Source organism: Cyprinodon variegatus, unplaced genomic scaffold (genome assembly GCF_000732505.1).
Source record: "Cyprinodon variegatus isolate N-32 unplaced genomic scaffold, C_variegatus-1.0 Scaffold690, whole genome shotgun sequence".
NCBI lineage: Eukaryota > Metazoa > Chordata > Actinopteri > Cyprinodontiformes > Cyprinodontidae > Cyprinodon > Cyprinodon variegatus.
This window is the reverse complement of record NW_015151143.1, coordinates 22,974-47,140: the sequence shown is the minus strand read 5'-3', so window position 1 is coordinate 47,140 and position 24,167 is coordinate 22,974. Positions and strand designations below refer to the sequence as shown.

The following is a 24,167-nucleotide window of genomic DNA, read 5'->3' as shown; positions in this document are numbered from 1 at the left end:
TGAATTTTATTTTTATCCTTTTTTTTATGTTGAAGCTCTTTTTTTCTCTGCAAGGTTGGTGTTAAAAATGAGAACCTAACATGATCTGAGTGGTAATGTTCTGGTTATGAACGTACTTGCAGTCTGGGCACATTCCTGGGCTTAACATTTTATTCTGTCATTGAAAAAACAAACACCGTTTTTTCTTTTGTGCGTAGATATCTCTCAACAGTCTTATGTTATCGTGATAATTCACTGTGCTTCATAATGAATGACTAATGCCAAATTATGGATATTGTGATTTATGATGGTAATGCTAGGTGGTTTCCTAATGTTTTGATAAATAATTCTGTATTATAGCAGTTTATGTTGTATGAGGAAAGTGGGTAAAGCTGGAGTGAAAGCTAATGGCTGGTTGATACTGATAAGAAAGCCATTATAGGCCTTTCTTGGTTGGAGCGCTGAGTTTCCTCATCCCCCTTATCCTGCCCAGCAACTCGCGGACAAAGTCCTGAGGAGCAAAAAGGAAAACATGGTTAGACCGTCCAGATGCACATGTTCAAGGAAGTTACTGTATTAAGGAGGAATTCAAATGCTTCCCTTAAGAGAATGTTTTTCAATTTATAATCAGTCTTGGTTTGATTCTGCAAAACAATGCAGCCACCTCCCTGTTTTGAATTGTTGAAAAATCCTAAAATTTGTTATTTTAAGAGCAACAAGAATCAACTGAAACTGTGTGTTTTGATGGTTAATCAAGTTAGATTAGCAGATCATAATGAGCTAAAATAGTTCATGTGCATTTAAAGCTACATTAACTTAATTTATCAAATATTTGTCTATTATTAATTATTATAGACAATTAAACAAGTATTAGATAAGTAAAATTAGACGCGATGCCAGTTCTGCAACAATCACAATATATTTTAAATTGTCAAAAATTTTAAAATGTCAAAAAGAGATGTAGTATTAAGGCGTGGGACTTTTTTAATTGTTATTTTATCATTTGAATAAAGGCACTATGAAATAAATTTTTTTGTAATGGTTTACTGTGTCTGTAAAAGACAAAACAAACATTTTTCATGGCAGATACCAGTATTGGGCGGGGCCCTGATACACCACTAAAATGATGGCATCGGTATCGGCGAGTACTGACAAATAGGGCACCGATACTATTTTGAGAGCCTAAAGTTTATTCAACTATTGTCACCCATTCCAGGTAGGCAATAAAAGTTCTACTGGATTCACTTTGTTTTAGTCTTTTTCCTGCTTCACAAAGGTAGGTAACAGCTTGACAAAGCCATGATGGCAATTATATAACATCCAAGTAGTATGCAGTTCTTCATATATACACACACATCAATTTCAAACAGATGGTATCGGTATCGGCCCATACTGCACAGCCAGGTATTGCGTATCGGTATCGGAGCCAAAAAAAAAAAAATGGCATCGGAGCAACACTATTATAAACTACCTGATTACAGATGACAGTCAGGGCTCATGATCCAATTCCTGATGTCTCTCCCTTCCTTCCCTTATACCTGCATTCATTTTATTTATCATTTATTCCCAACACTCTCTTTCCTTTCACCTCCTATCCTTAATCTCCTGTTATTCTCTGCTCTACTAAGAAAAAGCAATCTCAATGTTCTTTCCCCTTCCTTTCATCCTTTCCTTTATCCTCATTCGTCATCTCCACCAATACCTCTGTCTTTCATTTCTTATTTCACTTGGCAGAAGGTACATCTTTATTGGTAGCTATGTGCATCATTTTTGAATCCTCATGGTAGGTACATGGAGTCAAGCATGTCACAGAAAAAAAAATCAAATAGGTCCAATTAGGATAAGACTTATTTATCAGCATTAAACATTGGTTTCACAGTCAGTTGAAGTTCACACTGTAGGTGTTTGTAATTCTTAAGCTTTTACTATTATGGAAAAAGAAAAGTATGCAATTACTTGCAGGTAAATAGGTGGCATGTATGAGCACATATTAAAGTAGCAAGACAGTAATGAAGATTTTGGTCGCAAAGACCTTCCAAATGAAAACACAAACATATTGATTAAGACAGATGGAAGCTCAGCCTGAGAAAATTCACCATGTGCAGAGTTAATGTGATTGGTTGGTAATTCCTTTAATCCCGCAAATAGCCTAACACAACCTCATCCAAACAGACTTTTACCTCTATGAACTCATTACTGTGAACACTGTACTGTTATAAAAGCCAAAAAGAGGTAGCCTATTTGTGCTTGTGTCGGCATTATGAATTAGGTAACTATCAGCATATTAGAACATGCTGGGTGCAAAGAAACTCACCTCTGTGGGCTTATAGCAGTCTATTAGTGATTCCTGAGGGAGGAGGAAAAAAACAAACAATTGTTTAGAGATTAGATGATAATTAAAAACCACAGCAGGTCCTGTATGTGTGATCTTAAAGAAAAATTCATATTCTACTCAGGTGTTGGAGTCCAAGCAGAATAAATGATTATCAGAGAAAAAAAAAAAGAATAAAGGATTAGACTCCAGGAATATTTGAGTCATTTTTCCTAAGTCAAGTCTCTAATGACTGAAAATTATCTTCTAAAACTCCTATTTAAAAAATTCTGAAGGAAATTTTAACACTAAGGTTTAGAATATAATAAAAAGCAGAATAATTCATTTTAGTTTATTTCTTTAGCACCAATTCACAAAACATGTCATCTCAAGGAACTTTACAGTTCACCAGATCATACAGTCAAATTGATTCCAAGTTTTCTATCTAAGGAAAACCAATTGATTGCATCGACTCATTGACTCAAAGGCAATCCCTCACACTAAGCATGCTTGTAGTGACAGTGGAGAGGAAAAACTCCCTTTTAGCTCTGAGCCAACTCCCATGTCAGAGGATGAAGATAATAATAATGAAGACATATAGAGGCTCTAATGTTACTAGGCCATAAGTTCTTTATAACAATGGAGCTAGTTTGAGTAATTAAGAAATTTAGATTTTAAAGTTGAGTTAAATGCATTTTGTGCTGAGATTAACTGACGTAACTTAAAAGAGTTCATTCACTGAGAGATCTGTGTAGTCATTATTTTAGAGTTAAGCCAGAAGCCTAAGAAGAACTTCTGATTTCCTCTGTGACAACCAATCCTCTCTGCTGAAGCCACAGGAACAGGAACATACCTGTAGTTTGCTGGCTCTCTCATCATCACTGCTGATCTCCAACAAGTCGTCAATGTCTATCTCTACCTCTGGCATCTCCTCCTCCTGAAATATAAGGAAATTCTATGTTAAAGATCAACTAAGAAGACGAAAACAACCATGCAGGATGAGAAACATACAAACAGAATTATTCTAGTTCAATTTTCATTCAAATTTTGTAACATGTTATAAACTCTTAGATCATACCTAATGTTGGACTTGAATGTAAAAAACATACATTATTTGGAAATGTCATTTCATCAGGGTTGGGCAGTTTAGTGGCTCGGTGGTTAGAGGCTGTTTGGACATCAAAGCTCCAACATTTATTTTTATTTTACCACAAGATTTTTGCAGAGAAGGCAAGCAGGGAGGATAAACCTTTCCCTCCCGGCCACCGCATGACGTGTCTTACAAATGCTGTCCTATTAGATGGCATTGAGTGCAGGCTACAAGAGGAACTGTCATCACATTCTAGTTATTTTCCAATCCTTGTTTGCACATCAAACATTAATACCGAGGTAACTGCTGCTGCCAAACAATCTTCCAAGTAAGGGGTCTGATTTTAATGAGAAAGCACAGTTTAAATTCTCATATGCTATTTTTACATGTTGTTTTAATCCTTTTAAACATTAAGGCTTTTGATTTTTTTTTTCAAGAAAGAGCACCATCTATGAAAATTGCTCTGATGTTTTTGTTGATGAGAACTTGAGGATAAACTTCTCATTGTATGCATGCTGAAAACCTTTCTTGATAAACGTGCTAAAAAGCTAATTTGCTGTCTTTGTTACACAAAGTTTAAATTTAAGCCCCTAATGGAGGTCCAGGAGGTGCAATCTCACATAGTTCAGGATTGAAATGTTGCTCACAGGTACCGACTAACCGTCTTTCATAACAATACCTGTGAGATAATTTATCATCTCTGTTGCTAACACAGCAACAGGGATTTTATTCTGGGCTTTTGCTGTGTGTCTGTGTAATAGCCAGGAGCCCAGCATGGCATTAAGACAAAGAGCATTAGAGCAACGATGATATTAGCTCACAGAATTATAGTCACTGGCTTCATTTTGTGTGGGCAGATTAATGTGACCAGAGTGAAATCAGTGCAAAACATAAACATTAAGATAGCAAAAAAGTGCATTATTAAAGCTGAAATTATATTATATACTTAGAAGGAACTAATAGACAACATAGGCTATTACAAGTAAAGCTAAACCTCACGACAAGATTATGAAATCTGAATCAAAGAGACGGAATAAGCTGGTGAGAAAGGCTGTCCTGGGTTGTAATCTGGACTTGGTGGAGGAAGTGACTGAGATGAGAGTGTTGTCCAAGCTTACATCCATCATGGACACCCCCTTTCTCCCCAGGACCAGACTGTAGAGGAGCTGAGCAGCTCCTTCAGTGAAAGACATCCTGTGTGTAAAATGGAGCGCTACAGCAGGTCATTCATCCCTGCTGCCATTAGACTTTACAATGCGGCACTATAAAAGCAATAACTTGTGCAATAACTACCGGTAATGTTTGAAACAATTACTATTTAATACCCTGTGCAATAACCTGTGCAATGTTCCAGTTAAATAAATAAGAGACTTCAGCTGTTATAGTTATCTCACTACCTCACTGTTGTTCCGTACGTGGTACCATTTTAATGTAATCCATAGGTGTATAATTCACCTTAGATGTACATAAGTAACCTTAAACCTCTGCCCGATTTATTTTTTTTTATTTTTGTCTCCATCCATTGAATATATTTGAATGCACTGTATATACCTCATGCACCTTTTCCTCCTTTTGGCACCTTCTTTTGTCTATTGAGCTGATGTGACAAGTGAATTTCTCCACTGTGAGATCAATAAAGTCTATCCCATCTTATCTTATTTTATCAAAGATTTGGTAAATCATTTTAGGTAATTTACCCAAAAAATTTAGGTAATTTTTAGGTAATGAACAAATGTACAAAAAGCAGATCACCTTGATTCTTTCTTACCCATTTTAGAGAAAACAAACAGCGAAGCTGAAAAACTTTGGTTTAAAGCTAATGCAGATTCAACATCAGTTGAAAACAGATGTTTGTACTCACTGCATTATATTTTGTTTTTCAGTGTCTGACATAAAATCTGCCTTAAACATGTCCCACTTTAACGATGTTAGAATTACTAGAACTATTTGTGTATTCTAATGTCATATGAGAGAGTTTGTATTCATGTTCTTAACCCACTTTGAAATTCAGAAATGTATGTTTCCTCCGTATTTAGCAAAATGATCTTTTAAACTGTATGACAGCTCAGCCACATGTAATGGAAACCCCTTTCAGAAGCTTTTCACTATAGTTTGCTGGAATTTTGGCCAACTCCTCCTGACAGAACTACTGCTTATGAGTCCAGAATGGAGTCCCTTCTCCCTACGCGCATCTTTTCAGCTCTGTCTAGACTTCTGTTTTTAAGGGAAAAAAATAATTTTTAAAAGCCACATTTAGTTTCATTGCCTATTTGGAAGACCCGTTTATGCCAAAAATTCTTGATTATGAGATTATAAAAGATTATGCTTTCTGTTTTTAAGGTGCAGCTTTCCCTCCAGCAACAAACCATTTCCTGACCTAATACCGCCACACCCGTTGCTATAAAGCCGAATGGTATAATCGCCTAAATTACATACATTACACAAATTAGAAAAGGTCAGTTTACTGGGCTAGATTTTATTTATGGGTACAAGACTGAAAAGTAGGAAATGCATCATATAGAATAGCATTGACAACTAAATAAAAAGAAAATAATCCTTTGTTCTTTCAATAAAATAAAAGTCTAAATTTAAAAATGGTTAGTATTTCAAAAACAATTAGAGAGCCTGTTTACTGCCTTCCAGCTATAATAAGAGCATTAAAGTCAATTGATTAAGACATTATTCAAAACTAGCTTCAATATTTTTAGGGAAATTAGGACAAATAATGTAAAGTAAGTGGATGAGTCCACTCTGATTCTGCCTAAGGGGTTAAGGACAGACAGCAACAATCAGCCCCTTCTGCCTCTCAGTCCATCTATCTGTCTGCTGGGGTCATCACTCACTCACTGACCTCTGTAAGAGACGGATTTTTCCACTTGTCAGCAAGCAGTCCATCACCCCATATCGCTGTGATTGGTGATGACTGCAGACATGGCTGGAGTGTGAAGCATGACAACAGGCAATTGCTAAGCTACGTACAAATCCTCATGCACAAAGAAGTACATCCTACCATGAATCTTCTCAGAGGCACTCTGCTCATTGTGTGCAAGAGCCCTCAAATTTATCGGGTGCTTTAAACACTGACAAAAGTTAAAAGACATAATCACACAGCATGCAGAAAAACACAGCAGATATTCAGTCCTGGTGGACTGTGAGAGCTTAAAATAGTCTAACCCCCTTCCACTTCCCCTGCTCCTGGGAAGACCATTTTCAGCTTCTACAGCAGCTATATTTTATAAAATTACAGCAGACATCATTACAAATAAAAAAAAACTAAAGAAATGTGCATTTCTGTTTTTATTTGCTACACACAGAATCAGTTGTTGCAGATAGAGGCCAATTTGTTGATTTCCATATGCAGATAAGAGAAAGAAAGATGAAAGAGTTGGTGTGTGAAAAGGATGTGTGCATAAGGAGCAGTGTGTTGGTAATAAAAGACAACTTTATGAAGACTGTGTGCGGGAACCAGCAAAATAAAAAAACCTGAAAGGCTGACAGTAAAACACAAAGCTGGACTGTCAGGCTGTGAGGCTGCAGTGTGTGCAGACAGCTGAGGGTGCATGTGTGTCAGGCTTGTTTTCACCGTCAGCTCAGCAGCCGGCAGCGTTTTCAGTTGGGTTCAGCCGCGGTGAGGCTAATGAAAGCTAATGTGAGAAGCCCAGCCCTGTGAGTCAACACAAACTCCATTCAGACTGTATTTAAACAGTATAAGAGCAAAGGCCCGACCAATCGCTCTACTTGGCTTAATGATTCATTGCAGTCCCTTTCATAACCTTCTTACTTGAACCAGACCAACCAGTTTCCTATAATTACGGTTCAGGAGGAGATAATTACCCAACTGCTAATGGAGTCACAGAGGTGGTTTTGCAGCCCAGAAGCAGTAAAGACATGTTAAAAGAAAAACGGTTTTAAATATTGCCAGACCAAAACTGCCCATGGATTTTCATCATTTCATCAGCAGCTTATGGTTGCTATTCCAAAGTCATCAGATTCCTCCTTCTTTGACTGTTAGTGTATAGTACACCCTCCAATTTTAAGGGTGTGTACTATATTTATACTCATGCTCTACATCCAGTAGAACTAAATACAGTTTATTCTAATATAAACTTAGCTTAGAGTTTCTACACAATATCCACAAGACACACACCGAGTCTTGTTTTGGATGCATCTTTCAGACCCAATCTTAGCCCCCTTACCTGTCTATAAAATGTAAGATTAGACTAATTAACAAAAAAACAGATACAGCTTTGATGGCAACTTATTTGAAAATATATTTCAATTCAATTCAGTTTAATTATATAACACATGTCACTTCAAGTGCACTTTACAGGGACAATTCAACCAGATCATCAGACTGGAAAACAAGATGATTCAATTAACTGTACATGTATTTTTCTATTTAAAGGATTTATGGTATTTATTCCTGTCTATAGAAATAAAGCAGTAGAATAGCACCAGCTGCATTACAATGTTTATCCCATCATTAAATAATTCAGGTACATTATGTCAAAAGTAAAAGATGAACCGAAAACTGCAAATCAGTAAGGATCCTTAAGCTAAAGTATAGGTTGTCAATAGTTGGTATAATAAGTGCTATCTGAATAGTATGAACAGTTAGGAAGAAGCTACGATGAGGGAGTAGTGCTGTATGGTTGTTTACAAATAGGCTGTACCTATACATTCTTTTCGTGACAGGATGTATAGGTACCTCATGGGGTTTATCAAAAAATAAATTATTTTATCAATGTGTGACACATGATAATGTTGACACCTCTGCCATATTTTCTGGGTTTTATAATAGAGAGCTTCAATAGTTAGCTCTTTTTTATAATTATTTTCAGAAGGCTATAGTTCCAATGTGACCAGCATCATCCATGTGCGTCTCTTTAAATTTGAAGGCTGTCCGGATTTAGCACAGCAGTACGGAGTTCCTTTCCTACCTTTGGGAGTTTTCTTATACCCCTTTCCCACTGTCCGAAAAGCCCGATCAAACCCGGGAACGGTTAGCTTTTAGTGGCAGTGGGAACGGCTCACTGACGTATGAGTCTACCCTGCTCAAACGACTCGGCAGGCGACCAGCGTTAAAATCGCCTCGGATCTGATCGGCATGCTGTGGGAACATCAAAGCAGGGTTGAACCGCTAAATTACATGAGACCGTTGACCACAAGGTACGGACATCAACAGACTGTGCCTGTCGTGTCTGATCTAACATGCCGAAACAACTCTGTTTACATTCGTTAAATATGGTGCAGCACAGGTAAGAGGGAGTCAGACGGACACACTTACTATGCCCTGGCTTCCTTACATATTTCTCTCCATTGTTTACTTTCTTGATTTCTGTCGCACTGGTGACTTCATCAACACGGCAAGATGGTGTCACCAGACATGAAGCTGTGGGGGACAGAGGCCAAGCACCTTGCCAGTGAGGTGATACAGTTCGCCCCATGGTAGGAGTAGGAGCCAGGAACAGGAGGTAGGAGCTACAATTTGAGGTATTCAGACCGAGCAAATGACATTAAACTCCCATTCATATAATTAAACCCCTAGCCTATTTTATGGACATGTTTCAACACAAGTTGCACTTTAGGTAAACACTACTTTCCAAATTCCAAATGAATACGTTTTCTTGTTTCTGTATTTTTGAGGTCTAAATAAAGGATGCTGTTTCTTAATTTCTGTTTTTTAGGTCTATGTCCCACATGTGCATTTTGCGTTTGTGTCTCAACAAATATTTATTATTGTTAAAAATTCACACATTTTGATGAGAGATTCTTGATAATGAAACAACAAAGACTTCAATTGCCTAGGAATCAGGAAACATAAAACCCTTCGGCATTCTGGAAAGGTGAGATTCTGCAAAAAGCAGACTAGTGAGGGGGCTGAGGTTACTGGTGTGACTTTGCCCTCTGGTCTTGATATGTCTCAGTGCTGCAGAAGGTTTGTGAACATCCTCCTACCCTCTGCATGGGCTTTTTGCTCTGCTCTCATCCCACCAACTAGTGCAGCATCAAGCCACCAGACTGATACACAGATGACTGATTATTGCTTAAAATGCTGAACAAACATTTTTCTCATTATGTCACAGCAAGTTTTATATATATTTCATCTATTAAAATGTGTTTTAAGCCAATTAAAAGTTCCAGAGATATTTGGCCTGGTCTTATTGTATAGTATAAGATATAAAATTAAAAAAAAAATTAGATGTACTAATGATTTTATAAACCATAGAACTAAAATCAGAACTAATATAATTTTGTGTGATGATATTGATGTTTTGATGATTTACTGTGTACTTAATTGATGCTATTGATGATTATTCTGCACATTTGTTCTGATGTGTTTATGGATTAATGCACTTTGAATTGCCCTCATGCTGATATGTGATACGAAAAGAAATGTGTACCGTTTTATTAAAATAAGTACTGGTTAACATACTGGCTAACGTACATACCTATAGAATATCTATCTAAATATTTCCTAAGATCCATTATTTGATTATTCTGCTGGATAAAGGACTTGGTTGACATTCAAACTTTAAACCATGTGTGAGGAGGTTGATCTCATCTTTAAAGTAGCATATGATTAGACGTCAGAGGCACTCTGGATGCTCTGAAATCTCAGAACTAAAATTAGACCTATTTATTATTTTTTTCTCTCACTTTTATTTTTCAAAACTGTGATTTTCTTTACAGCATTAAATATCTTGTGCCTAGTTATCATCTAAAAAAAAGTTGATGACCACAGGTATGCTCATATATCGTTGGTAAAAAAAAAAGATTTTAGAATTCATATCTTTAAATTCAAAATGAAAACCCACACCCTACTTTAGTTGTACTACATACTCATGAAAGCAAATAAAACTCCCATAAAAACACTAAAAAGTTTTATTCTGACTTGACGAAGTGTAAGTAAGATAAATATTTTAAATACTTTTTTAAAGTCACTTTTATACGGAAGAGGATTAGGGCCACTGAAAAAGGTTAACTGATTTTTAAATTTTATTTCAGTTTAGTATGGGAAAAAAGTCAGAATTCTGACTTTAATCTCAGAATTCTGACTTTTTTCTCAGAATTCTGACAGATAAACATGTTAGCATCAAGCCATAGCCATGTCTGTTTTACAGACTAGCTCTCTTGTTTTAATGACCTTCTGCTCCTCTATTAATGAGGGGACCCCTCAGGCACGTAAAAAGTTGCCTATTTCAGTCATTTTCCACCAATGTGTCAATGGCCCTCTCAAACAACTTACATCTTTGTCAGTGAAGCTGAGTGCTCCCACATCTCTTTCTTCATGGTGCCCATCTACATTAAAATCCAAAATTCTGAGATTAAAGTCAGAATTCTAAGAAAAAAAATCAGAATTCTGAGAAAAAAGTCAGAATTCTGACTTTATTCCAATACTAAACTGAAATAAAATTTTTAAATCAGTAAACTTTTTTTTTCAGGTGGCCCTAATCCTCTTCCGTACTTTTATCTAGCAAGCAGGGAAAAAAATAAAGAATGTTGACCACTAATAGATACAAAAATATTAAGTATAAAATCAAATCTTCACTCAAATGTGAAACAAAGAGAAGAGAAACAAAAGGTGGTTAAAAGCTACAGAAATATTAACTGAAATAAGAAATACAGTCAACTCAGATCCAATGGAATGAAGCTAGCATAGAGAAGTGGGTCACCGTGATGATGATGATGATGATGAGAAGGAAGAGGAGGATTGCGCAACATTGTAAAAATCACACAGCTCTGCCTTATTCTCTATAATCTGTCACACTGTGTCAAATCAAAGTGCCAAGGAGCTCAAGGTGGGCTGAGATTATCCCCTGAGATTAAGTTATTGAAGATGGAGGAACTGACAATTTACAGGATGGGAGAATTAGTAGGATCAAAATGATGGAAAGGTACAGAAACTAAACATCAGTCTAGAGGATGGAAGAGATTCAGCCAAGGTTACGTTTAGGGCCTTGATCATTTAGATGTCTCCCTCCCTCATTTTCAGGCGCATCCCTGTTACTGTCGGGTGCTGCAGTTTGCTAGGGCCACACAGCAGGAATGATGTGCCTTTATTGGGTGATGCTAGCAGCTGCAGTCACAGCTTTTTTCCCACGCTGATTCAGCTCTACTCCAGAGAACACAGTTTTAAAAAGGAGAACTGCTAGAAAACAGTGGGTTGGAGGGGAGAGATCCTCAAGGTTAAAAATAAACAGCATAAGCACCAAATTGACCTTCTAAATTTCTTGTTGCTTATCATTCAAATCCCTCACACCTTCAAAATACAGTTATATAAATCCAGTAACAGTTATTTACAATAATATTGTTTTTAAGGAGACCTACAATATTATCATATGTAAAGTATTTTTCATTCACTGCAGCTGACACTAGACATTTGCACTCACCATATCATAATCTTCTTAATTCAAATCAGACTAAATGTTATCCGTTTTAATTTAGTAAACACAGTAAACACAACCTATTTCAATGTGAGAATAATGGGAGATTTTTTGTGGAGATACTTTAATTCCTTTTTTCAAGATCAAAAATGTACCAACTTTGTCTTTTTGTGTTCCATTGGAGTTATCACTTCTTCCTCTCAGAGTGGCATTTCAGCCCATGTTAGTAGAGCATTGATTTTACATTTGAAAACAAACACTGTTACCATCTTTAGATTAACAGCGTCTTTTATTCTAAGATGAAAACCTTAATTTCACACCAAAAAATAACCCCTTTCCTTCCTAAACACTGCAATGGCTTGACATTTACATTGAAAAAACATACTAACTTGGTACATTCAAGCATCCTTACCTAAGGTAGAAGCAAACATGTGGAAGTCCAGAGTATTGTTTCTGATAATTTTTTTCTAATTTCTGTTCATTTTTCCATCATTTCAAAGAAGGAAGCTGTGTTTTCATTTTAAAATACTTCCATAAATGTGCTTCAACTTTAACTCAAATACAGTAAAATGCCATTATCACTAGCGTTTTCCCAAATTGTTTAAAATGACTAACATTAGAAGAAAAAGGATAAAACATGCAGGTTTGTTCTAATATCAGGCAAAATATGAAAAGTTTTTTTTCTTTTTTCCAAAATTGATTTTTCTCATAATCCCCCTAGTGACTATCTATCCAATGCAGTGCAGCATCCTAACATAATTATCTCTATTGCATTAGCTGGTTAAAGGCACAATATTTTGTAGATTCTGTCATCCCATATAAGCACCGGGTGCTTCTGTCAAGCTGATCGTATTTCTCTCGTACTTGAGTTAACGAACCTTTATTGTACTTGGTTTTCACCATGATCTCAGAGGGAACTGATGGATGTTTTAAAATCTAAAGTTAATTAATCTCTGGGTCCTCCATTATGTAACTAACCCGCCCACATAAACAGGTCATAGCTGCAGCCTCACTAATGGCTCTCATCAGTGATATACCATTGCTCGACAGAATCGCAATAGAATGATACCAGAATGGGATATGAGGGACAGAAGGTATAATTCTGTATATGTGCTGTCCAGACATCTCCTCCCTGAGGCACATGAATCGACAGCTGAGGTCAACTCAGACCTTTGCTCTCAGTGGAAACCCAGTGGTCGGTTTCTATTGAGAAAATATCAATAGTATAGAGGACAAAAAACAGCTAGCCCTTCAGCAAGCAGAAAAGGAGGTCAGTTCTAAAGAATGTATTTAAATTAAAGGTTTGTTTCCTCTTTTAAAAGCAGTATACAAGATTAAACAAAGATGGCCAGACATTATTTTAAAATGAAAGCACCTCCTTACCAAGGCCATCAAATGATTTTGCATGAGCCTTTTTGCACATGCAAAGATGAATAAACAAGACACACACACACACACATACACACTGTGATGGGACACTTTCCTTTGGCTTTGAGAGTCAAAACAACTCTTTTCTCTTTCTGGCATTAAATGCAGACACTGTTTTGCATCACCTCCTCCCAGCTCTGTGCACAGGGATTGCGAGTTGGTGTTTCAATACGGCCATTTTTTCTACTCTACTTAAATAAAAAACCATTAGTTAAATCAGGTAAGTTAAGTCAGGTAAGGATGTTAGAGCAAGAAATGAACAACAGATTCAAATTCCAAGATATTAATCAGGATTTAAATCACTAAAATTGAGTTATCATGGTTAGCTCAAGCAGGTTGATATATATTATCTTGTCTTCAGCTGCATAAATGTTGCAATTCTAAGGTTCTAACTTCCAAAAAAATATATAGCTCAGAGTGAAATGCTGGAAGGAGGATCATGAGGAAAAACTGGAAGAGGAGGTAACAGAGGAAAAGGAGGGTAGAAAAGAGTAGCTGGAGGATAGATGAAGGGCCAATAAACACACTGCAACCTTTGTCCTTGGTGTTGATGTTTGAAATTGACACTCAGTGCTGCCAGTGTGTCCGAGCAGCTGGTCTGGCGGAGAGGCCTCCTTGTCAACACCTCTGATTTGTTTAGCAGCAGATGCACACGTCCAAGTGAAATGTGCGGACGTGTGCTCAGACACAGATGCTCGATCAAGTATCTATTTTTGTCCGTGAAATTTAAATGGCAACTATATAAATTTCCAAGTATGGATATTGTAAACACTAGACTGATCTTCCCTCACCCCGAGTTCTGTGGATCAGTCAGTGCAGCTGTAACAATCTGATTAATAGCTTCTATTATGGTAACTGAAGATTCCCTCATAATCTACAGCAAATTGCCAAAGTCCTTGCCACATTTTTCCAGGGTGTTAAGTGATGAACCAACATAAAGAATGCATGGTCATCAAGTGGAAGGAAAACTATACATCTTCTGTAATTTTGTTCCATCAAGAGTCACCTTCTAAAATGTTCCCTTCTCCTCTGCCAGGCAGCTAAACCTGGGTAAGTAAGGGATGTTGTAAAATGGAAACATCAATTTTGGTGCCATCACCACCATGTTTAACCATATAGGGATGATAATTAATTTTGCTAGGAATAATAATGGATGAAGATGAGTTAGTTTAGAACATCTGAAAGCAATATAGGCCATATAGTCCTGCTTGGATCAATCCTAGACAGAGCACCTTCCTCATGTTTACTGTGTCCCATACATGGCCATTGCTTTCTGTGAGCCAACCTCCAATAAAGTCTAGCTTTGCAGAGTTTAGACAGATGATCAACCCGATCTGTGGATCTCAGCAGACCCTCAAGAGTTGCCATAAATGTCTTAGCTGCTTTTACGGGTAATGCCGTTTCCAGGTGCACAGTTTTATATTGTTAAAATACTTTACAGTACAGCACTTTATTGTTTATCTTTTAACTCCTCACTATTATGTTATGCTTATACATTTTTCTATAATCTTTTTGCTGCTGTAAACACCAGAATTTCCCCATTGTGGGACAATACAGGGCTTTTTTTCTATTTCTATTCCATTTCTATTTCTTGACAGGCTTGTCATTTTAATTGAGCAGCAGTTTTGGTACCTTGTCCAGTTAAAAACATCATGCAAGATGTTCAATGACTTTGGGATTGTTTCACATCTAATCCTGATTTAAACTACTATTCATTCAGACTGTAACCCAACAAAACGTGAAAAATGTCAAGAAGTATTAACATTTTGCAAAGCACTGTACTCGTGCAGTTGTTTGTGCTTGCAGTATACTGCTTTAAATAACTCTGCATGTAAAATAATACTCTTGACAATGAGTGTCAATGTGTTTTTCCCTAGCATGCTATTGAACCTCTAATGACTTGGGCTTGAATTTCACTCTTGCGGTTCTATATGAAGCTAAAGTGGTTGCTCTTGTTCCCAAGGAAGACGCACATGACAGGCACACAGGGAGAAAATCGTATCGACGGTGTCAGTCGGGAAACAGTTGGAGTTGGAGCCAAAGAGATGAAAAACATGTAAAGCTGAAGTGACACTTGAAACGTATGTTTGTTCCTTGCACATATTCACGAATACAAATACCACCCTGAGGCCCTCCTACACAAAACAACAGCTAAAGAAAATAACAATCACAATTCCCTGCAGTCATAATAATACAAGGAAAACAGGAATAGAAGTCAGTAGCATGTGTGTCATCTAAGAAGATGCTTCAACGGGTTTGATTTTGCTCCATTTGGTCTGAATATGTACACTGACCTGTTTATCACTCTCATACTCATCACTTCATGAAAAGTCACCACTTCGCATCTGCTGAAGAGTAGTGCAGTATCATCAGCTTACAAAAAGCCACTTAGCCTCATACAAAATCACAGACACTGACAGCCTGAGGGCAGAATATACCAGTATACCAACAGTGCCTGAGCTGGAAAATCCACTGAAAAGTAGGGCATTACTTTGACTCATTTGCATCTGGAAGGAATACACATAACACAAGATGCAAAGTGCAAATGCACTTACAGCTGTCAAGTAAAAGGGGTTTAAGTCTTGCAGTATCTTCATTGATTGGTCTTAGACAGCCATATCCATCAGTGTGCTGACAGTCTCAGCCTTTTAATTACCTAGACTGGACCTCAGCATTAACAGGCACTCCATTAGAGTCCAGCTCATCTCTTAAGTAAAGTGGGGATGTGTTGGCGGGTCAGTATTTTCAAACTGACAAGGAACTATGACCTGTTTTAGGCAAGAATTACAAAACACAACCAATAATAAAAACGGGGCATGGAGAAAATCTGTCAATCACAAGTACATTAAACTGTATTTGAAGCTTCAATATTAGACCTCCTACTGGTCCCTATGCTTACTCCTATATTATTTAAACAGAAAGATGAACAGTCATTGAATCCCTAGAGAGCAGAGGGGCACCTCTCCCTGACTGCAAACACAGAAAGTGTTTGCAGTCAGGGAGAAGAGAAAAACACATACAGGCCAACAAAAAATAGGTGTTTGTCAAAAAAATCTCCTTAGAGAAATGTGATCTTTTTAAGTTGTTGTTTATGATTCTAGCAGCCCTATGAAATGATCTTCATAATGCACTGGAGTGGTAAAAAACTGATTGGTGGACAGAATGGGGCTTTGCTGTGGTCTGTTGGGTAAAAGAAATGGACCAGCAGCTTATCTGCATCGAAAGGTGCAAATTAAGATAGCTTGGCCATATTTGTGCCAACAGCTATTAGCAATGCAAACTAAATAACAAATCTCTTGCCAGTTTATGTGTTCAAACCATAGAAAAACATTCAGTCAAGATACTCTTTTATGGTAACATTGGTTAAATAAAAATTGCTTCCTAATGAGTCTACACTCAAAGTAGATAAAAGGCATTCTATTTTACAAGTCAAGTCTGAAACTTTAGGAAACGTTCAGTTTGAGTTTTCTTACTTGTAGCGCAGATTTTTTTTTTTTTAAAGGTGGGCCTAGTGGTTAGGGCATAGAGCTTGGAATCCTGAGGTTCTTAGTTCAAACCCCACTCCCACAGACTGCCACTCTGGGTCCCTGAGCAAAGAGCCTTAATCCTCACACTGCTCCCCGGATGCCCCACGATGGAAGCCCACTGCTCCCCAAAGGGATGGGATAAATGCAGAGAGTTCATCTTGTTGCTCTGTACTTGCAACAGTGTAATGACAATAAAAGCTATAAAAAAATAAAAAAAAAGGTCTTGTGCACAAGTTAATAATAATGCCCTTTGCTTTATAATTTAATTATAATTTGTAATAAAAAACTTAAAGCACAGAAAAACGCAATACTTATGGTTCCTACTAGAGACTTAAAAAGAACAATATGAACCCAATTATCATAATCTTTTAAAAAACTAAAATTAGGTCCTATATTTTACAAAGGAAAGACATGCAAATGGAAATGATCTAAATTCATTTGGTTTTGATTAATCTCAAACTCCTTCTCAGTCTGTTCAAAGTTTAAATAACATAACCAGTAATTCACCTGATTGTATCTGTGCAAGCAGTAGGAAATACAAGCTAAACAGAAACTTCAGCCTTATTATTTAAAAAAGCAATTGATTTATATCACTATTCAACAATACCTCTAATCTAATCTCAACCTTTGCTTACGTGTTGTTTACTATCTGCACCAGTATCAAACACACTATATGACTATTAAGGTGTAACAAAAACAATTGATGTTACCGAATCAAAATTTTACAATGAACCACAAATAATAAAATCTTAACATGCACGTAATATCCTGGACTGGAGATATCTCATGTAATATTTTCATTTTCAATACGATACCGATAATGTAGCTTTGAATATTGACCCATACTAGTATTGACCCAATACTATATCAGCATGAGTCATATATACCTTTATTGCTTGCTTTATTTTGTTATTTTATTGCTTATTTTATTTAAAGTCTTGATCAAATGATATTTCTCAAACAGAGAACATGGTCAACAACATCAGGAATGAGAACAACTGATCCATTTCTTATTCACGAAACAGTTGCATAAACTATAAACAAACAGCATAGAAGCAGAGTGTTCCTATGAGCTAATATCAAGGATTTTAGAGGGAGGCTATTATATATTCCGACATTCATTTTTTGGCTAATATCGGACCGATTTCTGATATCAATAGTAGTGTTGTACCGATACCGACCAAAAAATAGTACCAACAAATATGGCACAGATACAATTTTGAGAGCCAAAAGTGTATTCAAGTATTGTCACCCATTCAAGGTAGGCAATAAAAAGCTTTACTGGATTCACTTTGTATTAGTCTTCTTCCTGCTTCACAAAGGCAGGCGGCAGCTTGCTTGACAAAGCCATGATGGTAATTATTTTACATCCAAGTAGTATGCAGTTCTTCATATATAAACACACACACATCAATTTCAAACAGATGGTATTGGTATGGTATCAGTATCGGCCAATACTGCACAGCAAGGTATTGGGGCGAAAAAATGGCATCAGCGCAATACTAATCAATAGCGGACTGGGACAGCCTTATCCTGGGCTACTTGAATCTTGATTAAACAATCTAGATTGTGTAATTATTCTAAAAGTCTTACATTTTCAATTGCTAATTCCATCCCTAATCTTCCACATTTAGAGTACATTGTGTTTCAGAACTGCCTAAGAAACAGTTCTGAAAAAAACCCTCCAGCAGATGGATGTTGCTAGCTTTAAACCAACTTCATTTTCTCCAAGAACCCCATTTCCAACCAATATCATTTCAGCCTTTGCCATAACAGTGTAAACAGAGAGAGGAATGACACTGCATTCTACCTAACAACCCTGAAAACCCCAGTACCATTTTTAGCCCAAGATAACATTTATCTTTTTCTATCACATCTCTTTAAAAAAAATAAGAGACAGAAACGAGCCCCTATATGATGTCTCTAATGTAATGGGCTGTTCTTCTGAAACTGATCCAGAGGATGACCTTTAAGCAAGCATGGTCAAATCTTCAGCCTTTCCACCTACATGTCTCTCTTACACACACAGATATTGAAGCCCCTGAATCCACTTTGGGTTTGAGCTTAAAGGTATTTACAGGCCTGGATGGAGTGTGACTTCCTGTTCACAGGCGTATGAGCAAAGATCACTGGTAAGCAATAAAAACCACCTGCTTAAACAATGGCATCCTGATGAGCTGAGAGACAGCTTTAACAATGCAATGAAATGACAACATGTCAACATCATCAGGCACCGGTTTCAGTTCCTGCTTTTCTTGAAACCCTTCCAAACTCTGGGACACAGACTAATAAAGCTCTACTTAACTGAAACCGTGAGATGAGCCTGTAAATAGGATATTATAATGTAATAATATCCTATTTACTGTGTAAAACAATATGACAAGTTGTCATACTACTGGGTATGTCTTTACCACATGGACTAAGGTCAAAAGGATAGGATGTCATGCAACAAAAAGAAATGAAATGTTCTAGTTCTTTTGTAAATCCAAAAATTTATTTGCATTAACTACATCCTGTTGATGTTAAACCGACAAGTAGCCGAGAGTTCAGTCAACTTTAAAGGTTTTAACAATTGCACTTGGAAACAAGACTATAGCTTATTAGAGCTCAAATAAAACAACAGAAGAGCAATAAAGAGGGCTATAAAGGAAGGAAGAAGCTCCTAAACAACATATCAGCCTGTGTTAGAGAGCTCCACAGATTTCACATTTCGATTTCTATGCTTTCATTTGGCATTTTCAGCATAGGGGATGTAGAAGTTTGGAGCTTTAGGAATCGATGCACACATGCAGAGATTTATTGGCCTCCATTGTGGGAAATATTTGCATTGCAATGCTCTCTCTTCACAGAAGAGCAAATTCACAGAACAGGTTTGGCAGTCAATGTCAAATGAGCAAATCCAGTCCTGCGGTTATACACAACTTTATATTTGTGTTTTTAACAAAGCAAAGTGTGAAACTGTGTTTTGCTAAAACCACAAACTTAACTGGATTGTATTTGATGGATCAAAATGGCAAAGTGAAAGGAAGCCAACACTGCGTTTTTATTAAAATAAAATTTAAAAAGAAGAATCTGGAAAGCATGGCATACATTTCATTTCAGTCTTTTTTTTCACATTTTTTTCTTCTTCAAAATATTCAAAGACAAAAATGGTTTGATCTGTTCCATTCCACTCCTTTTCTGAATTTATGTTCAGGGTCAGTGTCTGCTGGAGGGTAAACCACAGCCTTGTGCTTTTTGCAGCGTTTCACAGCTTCTGATCTGGGACTGCCCAGCAAATCTAATAGTTGCATATTCATGAAAAATATTTTCTGTTTCCCCTATATGGCAAATGGCTGCTGCAAAATAACTGAATTTTTTTATACCTTTTATTCTGTAACTATGAACCTTCCTTCTAACACATTCTAGCACCTCATGAATTTTTTAGGCTGCTGTTTGCATTGGATTTTAACATTAACCTTTGCACCTGTAACTGGTCACAATGCAAAAGAATTCATGGTGTCTATATGCAGTTTGGCAACACCAACTAAACACACACTAGTAACTATAGCTTCATACATCCTCTGCTTTTAATAACCAAATATAAAATCCATGTGCTGATCATGGGCGTAGGTTTGCATAGGGACCATAGGGACATGTCCCTACCAACATTTTGGACCGACCTACTTGTCCCTACCAACAATTAGATGTGAATAACATGTTTATAATTTACAATACAGCTTTGTTGCAGCAGTTGAGGGGATGGAGAATATTGAGAGAAGAAAACATTTTTGTTTATAAATTTTTTTTACAATTTTGGTACAATTCCTGCTCTAAGTGGGTCGCTCTGTGAGCTAAAGACATGTTTTAGAGTCTCTATCCTCCAGTTAACGATTAATTGATTACTAAATTTGTTGACATTTCAATAATCGATTCCAATGAATTGTTTCAGAGCAAGGTAAAATAAATGATATGGGTTAAATAGAGTAACTACAGCCCAGATGACTTGTAGAGTGAAATGAATATTCTAAATGCTAAGTGTCAGTTCCAGTGCTCATGTAAATACAATACATTTATTTGGTGTCCCTTGAATGGAGTGTTGGGTCCTTGAATCTATTATTTTGCTTTGTTTCATGATACAGGGAGAATATTTATGTTAGGGTTCCAGTTTGTGTGGGTGCCCTGTTTGTACGGTGCCCTGTTCTCGTTGGGCCTCCCTGCACACCTGCGGCTCGTTGGGTCATTACCAGAGGAGTATTTGAGCTACGGACTGTCACCACCTCAACGCCAGAGTGTTTGCCAGTATTGGGTATTCTAGCTTTACTGAGATTAGCTGAGTCTAACCTTTGCCTAGTCTCTCTGAGTCTAAGCCTTGCCTTTGTATTTGTTCTCCAGTAGGAAGCCCTCCTGATCCACTCTAAAAGCCTGGTCCTTCTACCCTCCTTGGAAGGAATAAGAGTCACACTGAGCACGTGGAAACCTTCACCAGATCTGTTCAAGCCCACTTCAGGAAATCCCGGTGACAGTCTGTTCCATTGCTCCTCTGGACCCAACGCAAGTCTGCCTGTCCACCCTCCAACTAGTTCATTCATTTCTGGATTAAACCCCCCTACAAACTGGACCCAAGGGAAACCAAGATTCTCCCTAACTTTCCGGTTCACCAGACCGCTGAAGTCTCACTGCGATAACCCTGCATATAATCTCCATCTCTGTTTTTTGTCAACCTCTCAATAAACCTGTTAATGTTTCCCCTGTCTCTCTGAGTGAATCTCTGCATGTGGGTGAGATCTTTAAAACCCATCATGACGATTTAAAAGAAAAGTGGGTTTTACCACTGCACAATTGTATATCTTCAAAAGAAAAAACAGGATAAATCCACATATAACAGACACATTTAGACTATATTTAGTTAAACATATTTACTTTCTGTCTTAGTCGCTTTTAATTTCAAATGCAAACCTTTTCAAAGAGGAAAATAGCCCTACTTCCTCATTCATCATAGCCGATGATGCTTCAAACATTGATAAACAGCATCTAGTGTGTGTAGCGCTTATAAAATTTGTACAAATGTAGCAAGAAACGTTGCTTTTCTCTTTAAACTAATACACCCTGATTTTCATATCAAGCACAGGACCAATGACATCAGACCAATAGTGTCCCTACCAAAGTTGAAATCCAACCTACGTCCTTGGTGCTGATTATGGTATAGGTAATTATCTAAATAGTTGATTAGAGTTGAGATATTTTGCACAACAGTGTGTTCCATCCTCAGAGGAGCATCAGAGGAGGTGATTGGCTGGTGAGGAGAGTCACAGCATCAGCATCCTTTAACCCAGTGCCCTTCTTTCCAGCTTCTCAAACACCCCCATCCCCCTACATAGCTATGCGTGGTAGCACACTGTATGTGGCAGACAGCAGTAGAGGGAGGGGGATTTGTTGCTATCGGACCCCACGACCCCCCTCCCCCCTTCCCTCTCTCTCTCTCCGCATGCGAGCACATGGCATCCCCCGCCCCTCCCCTTTTTTTTTTTTTTTTTTTTTTACAATGATGAATGTGACGCGCCGACATGCGAGCGCACAGTAATTGGACAGTCATTAAGGCGCAGAACCAGATCCACAAAAAGTAAAAAAGGCCAAAAAAAAAAAAAAGGTTAAGGAAATAAAAACGTTTCCATAAACACCAGAAAGAGCTGCGACGAACGCATAATAAAAAATAAAAAAACAAGCAGCAGGGGCTTTGCTCTCTCTCTTTTTATGAAAGGAGTCTCTGTGTGCATTTAACAAGAAATAACACAGCCTGTATACTCTATATTGGAGGCACAAATTATTCCCTTTTTTTTAATAGCTGCAAGCTTCGCGGGAGGTGGGGAGCGATTGGTGCGTAAAAGGAAACCATCCGTTTTTTCTGATGCTGCTTTCCTTCTGCGGCCCCGAAACCATCCATACCCTGATCAAGGATAATATAACTATTTATAATCAAATATAACTAATTACTATTTTATTTAGACCGCTGAATATCTCAGTAGTGATACCGCAAAATAAGAAATGAAAGATTCAAGCTCCTGGATTTAAAAAATTTGAGTTTAATGTGAAGTTTTATTTTATTGTATTGATTTTCAGTTTTTCATTGAATGCTGTCCTGCAGCTGTCCACTAAATCAGTCCCACTACAACCAAAAAATGATGAAAACGTCTGAATTAAGCCTAATTATGCTGATATTGCAGGTGTTGTAGTTAACCCAGCTGTCTCCAGGTGATTTGAAGGGCGCCCCCCCTCCCCATCCATCACTCACCTCACAGTCATACAACTCGCTGAGCTGCTCGATGATCCACTCCTCCAGGTTCAATCTCTTCCGCAGCTCTTTCCTATCGTACTTGACCGTCACTTTGCCCTGCTTCTTCTGCACCGGGTCCTCCCCGTTGATAGGAGCAGAGCTCACGCAGCCCACACCGGGCGCACCTTGGAAAAAGACTCGGCTGCCTGCGGTGGGCAGAGGGGCACTGGTCTCGGTGCTGGCGGCCGACATGTCAGGATGAAAGGGTTTTTTTGCTTGAATAAATGTGTTAATGGAGTGATAAGGGGGGAGAGAAACACTGCAGAGCTGCGCGGCAGACAGGAGAATGTGCAGCAGCTTTTAAACAGTTGCTATTTAAAGCGCAGCGCCGTAGAGAGACGAGGGGGCGGAGCCTGCGCTGCAAGAAATGCAGGATGGTAGACGACGATTTGGGGGTGACATTTTCTCAGTTTAAAAAAACAGAGGAAACTTTGGTAAAAATAATCACTGGATACACAGATGTGAATCAAATAATTCAATGTACCTATGACAGGTGATATTAGAATGTCAGAGTTCAAATAGTGACATCTTCAGGAACGGGTGAGGTTTATAGACGTCAGTCTTTTCTTGCAGTGGATGAACCGATTCCCCTCAATGGTCTTATGAGAGTCACACCAGTCTTAATAACAGTGGTGCCACCAAGAGGAGGCAAATGGTAACTCCAATAAATTCTAATTGAAATGGTCCTATATGGCACCCAGGCTACTATATGTGCAGGAGTAAGTAAAAAAAATAAAAAAATATATATATATTCCAGTGTAGTTTTTGGGTTTGAAGATGCCCCAGAGACTATTAAGAAAATTGTTCAGATCATTTTGCCTGCACAAAAAGATAAATCTCTGTCCAGTTATTACTGGCACTTTCTTATAAATGCTAACAGAATTTTCTTCTTAAAATAACCCCTGCAAAATCTTTTGCTTAATTGGATTAATAAAATTCTGGAAGATGTGTTTTTTTTTGGACAAACATTTTGACCTTGTGTGAACTCTATCGCGGGAACTCCATTACATCAATATGCCAATATGTTGAGAGGGTGCAAAAAAGGACCCAGGCATGAATGTTTGATCATGAACATGATGGTAGCTGAACCGACAAGGACAGAAAACCTATGAGGAGAACAGGACAAGGAACA

At 37.6% G+C, this 24,167-nt stretch overlaps 1 protein-coding gene across 1 annotated transcript; it reads right to left on the bottom strand.

The window, feature by feature from the left end:
- ppp1r14c (protein phosphatase 1 regulatory inhibitor subunit 14C) lies at nt 1–23,319 on the bottom strand. Its single transcript, XM_015394512.1, has 4 exons — nt 22,994–23,319; nt 3,144–3,227; nt 2,294–2,326; nt 1–490 (listed from the first exon to the last, which is right to left on the bottom strand). The coding sequence occupies exons 1-4, from the start codon at nt 23,225–23,227 to the stop codon at nt 416–418; spliced, it is 426 nt and encodes a 141-aa protein (XP_015249998.1). The 5' UTR covers nt 23,228–23,319; the 3' UTR covers nt 1–415.
- Between the last annotated feature and the right edge of the window lie 848 nt (nt 23,320–24,167).

Bases quoted from the DNA above. Each gene is read 5' to 3' on its own strand.
- ppp1r14c (XM_015394512.1), bottom strand. From the start codon at position 23,227: ATGTCGGCCGCCAGCACCGAGACCAGTGCCCCTCTGCCCACCGCAGGC. The intron at 3,228-22,993 runs GTGAGTGATGGA...CTTATATTTCAG, and splicing joins GCGAGTTGTATGACTGTGAG to GAGGAGGAGATGCCAGAGGT. The intron at 491-2,293 runs GTGAGTTTCTTT...TTTGCTCCTCAG, and splicing joins ACTGCTATAAGCCCACAGAG to GACTTTGTCCGCGAGTTGCT.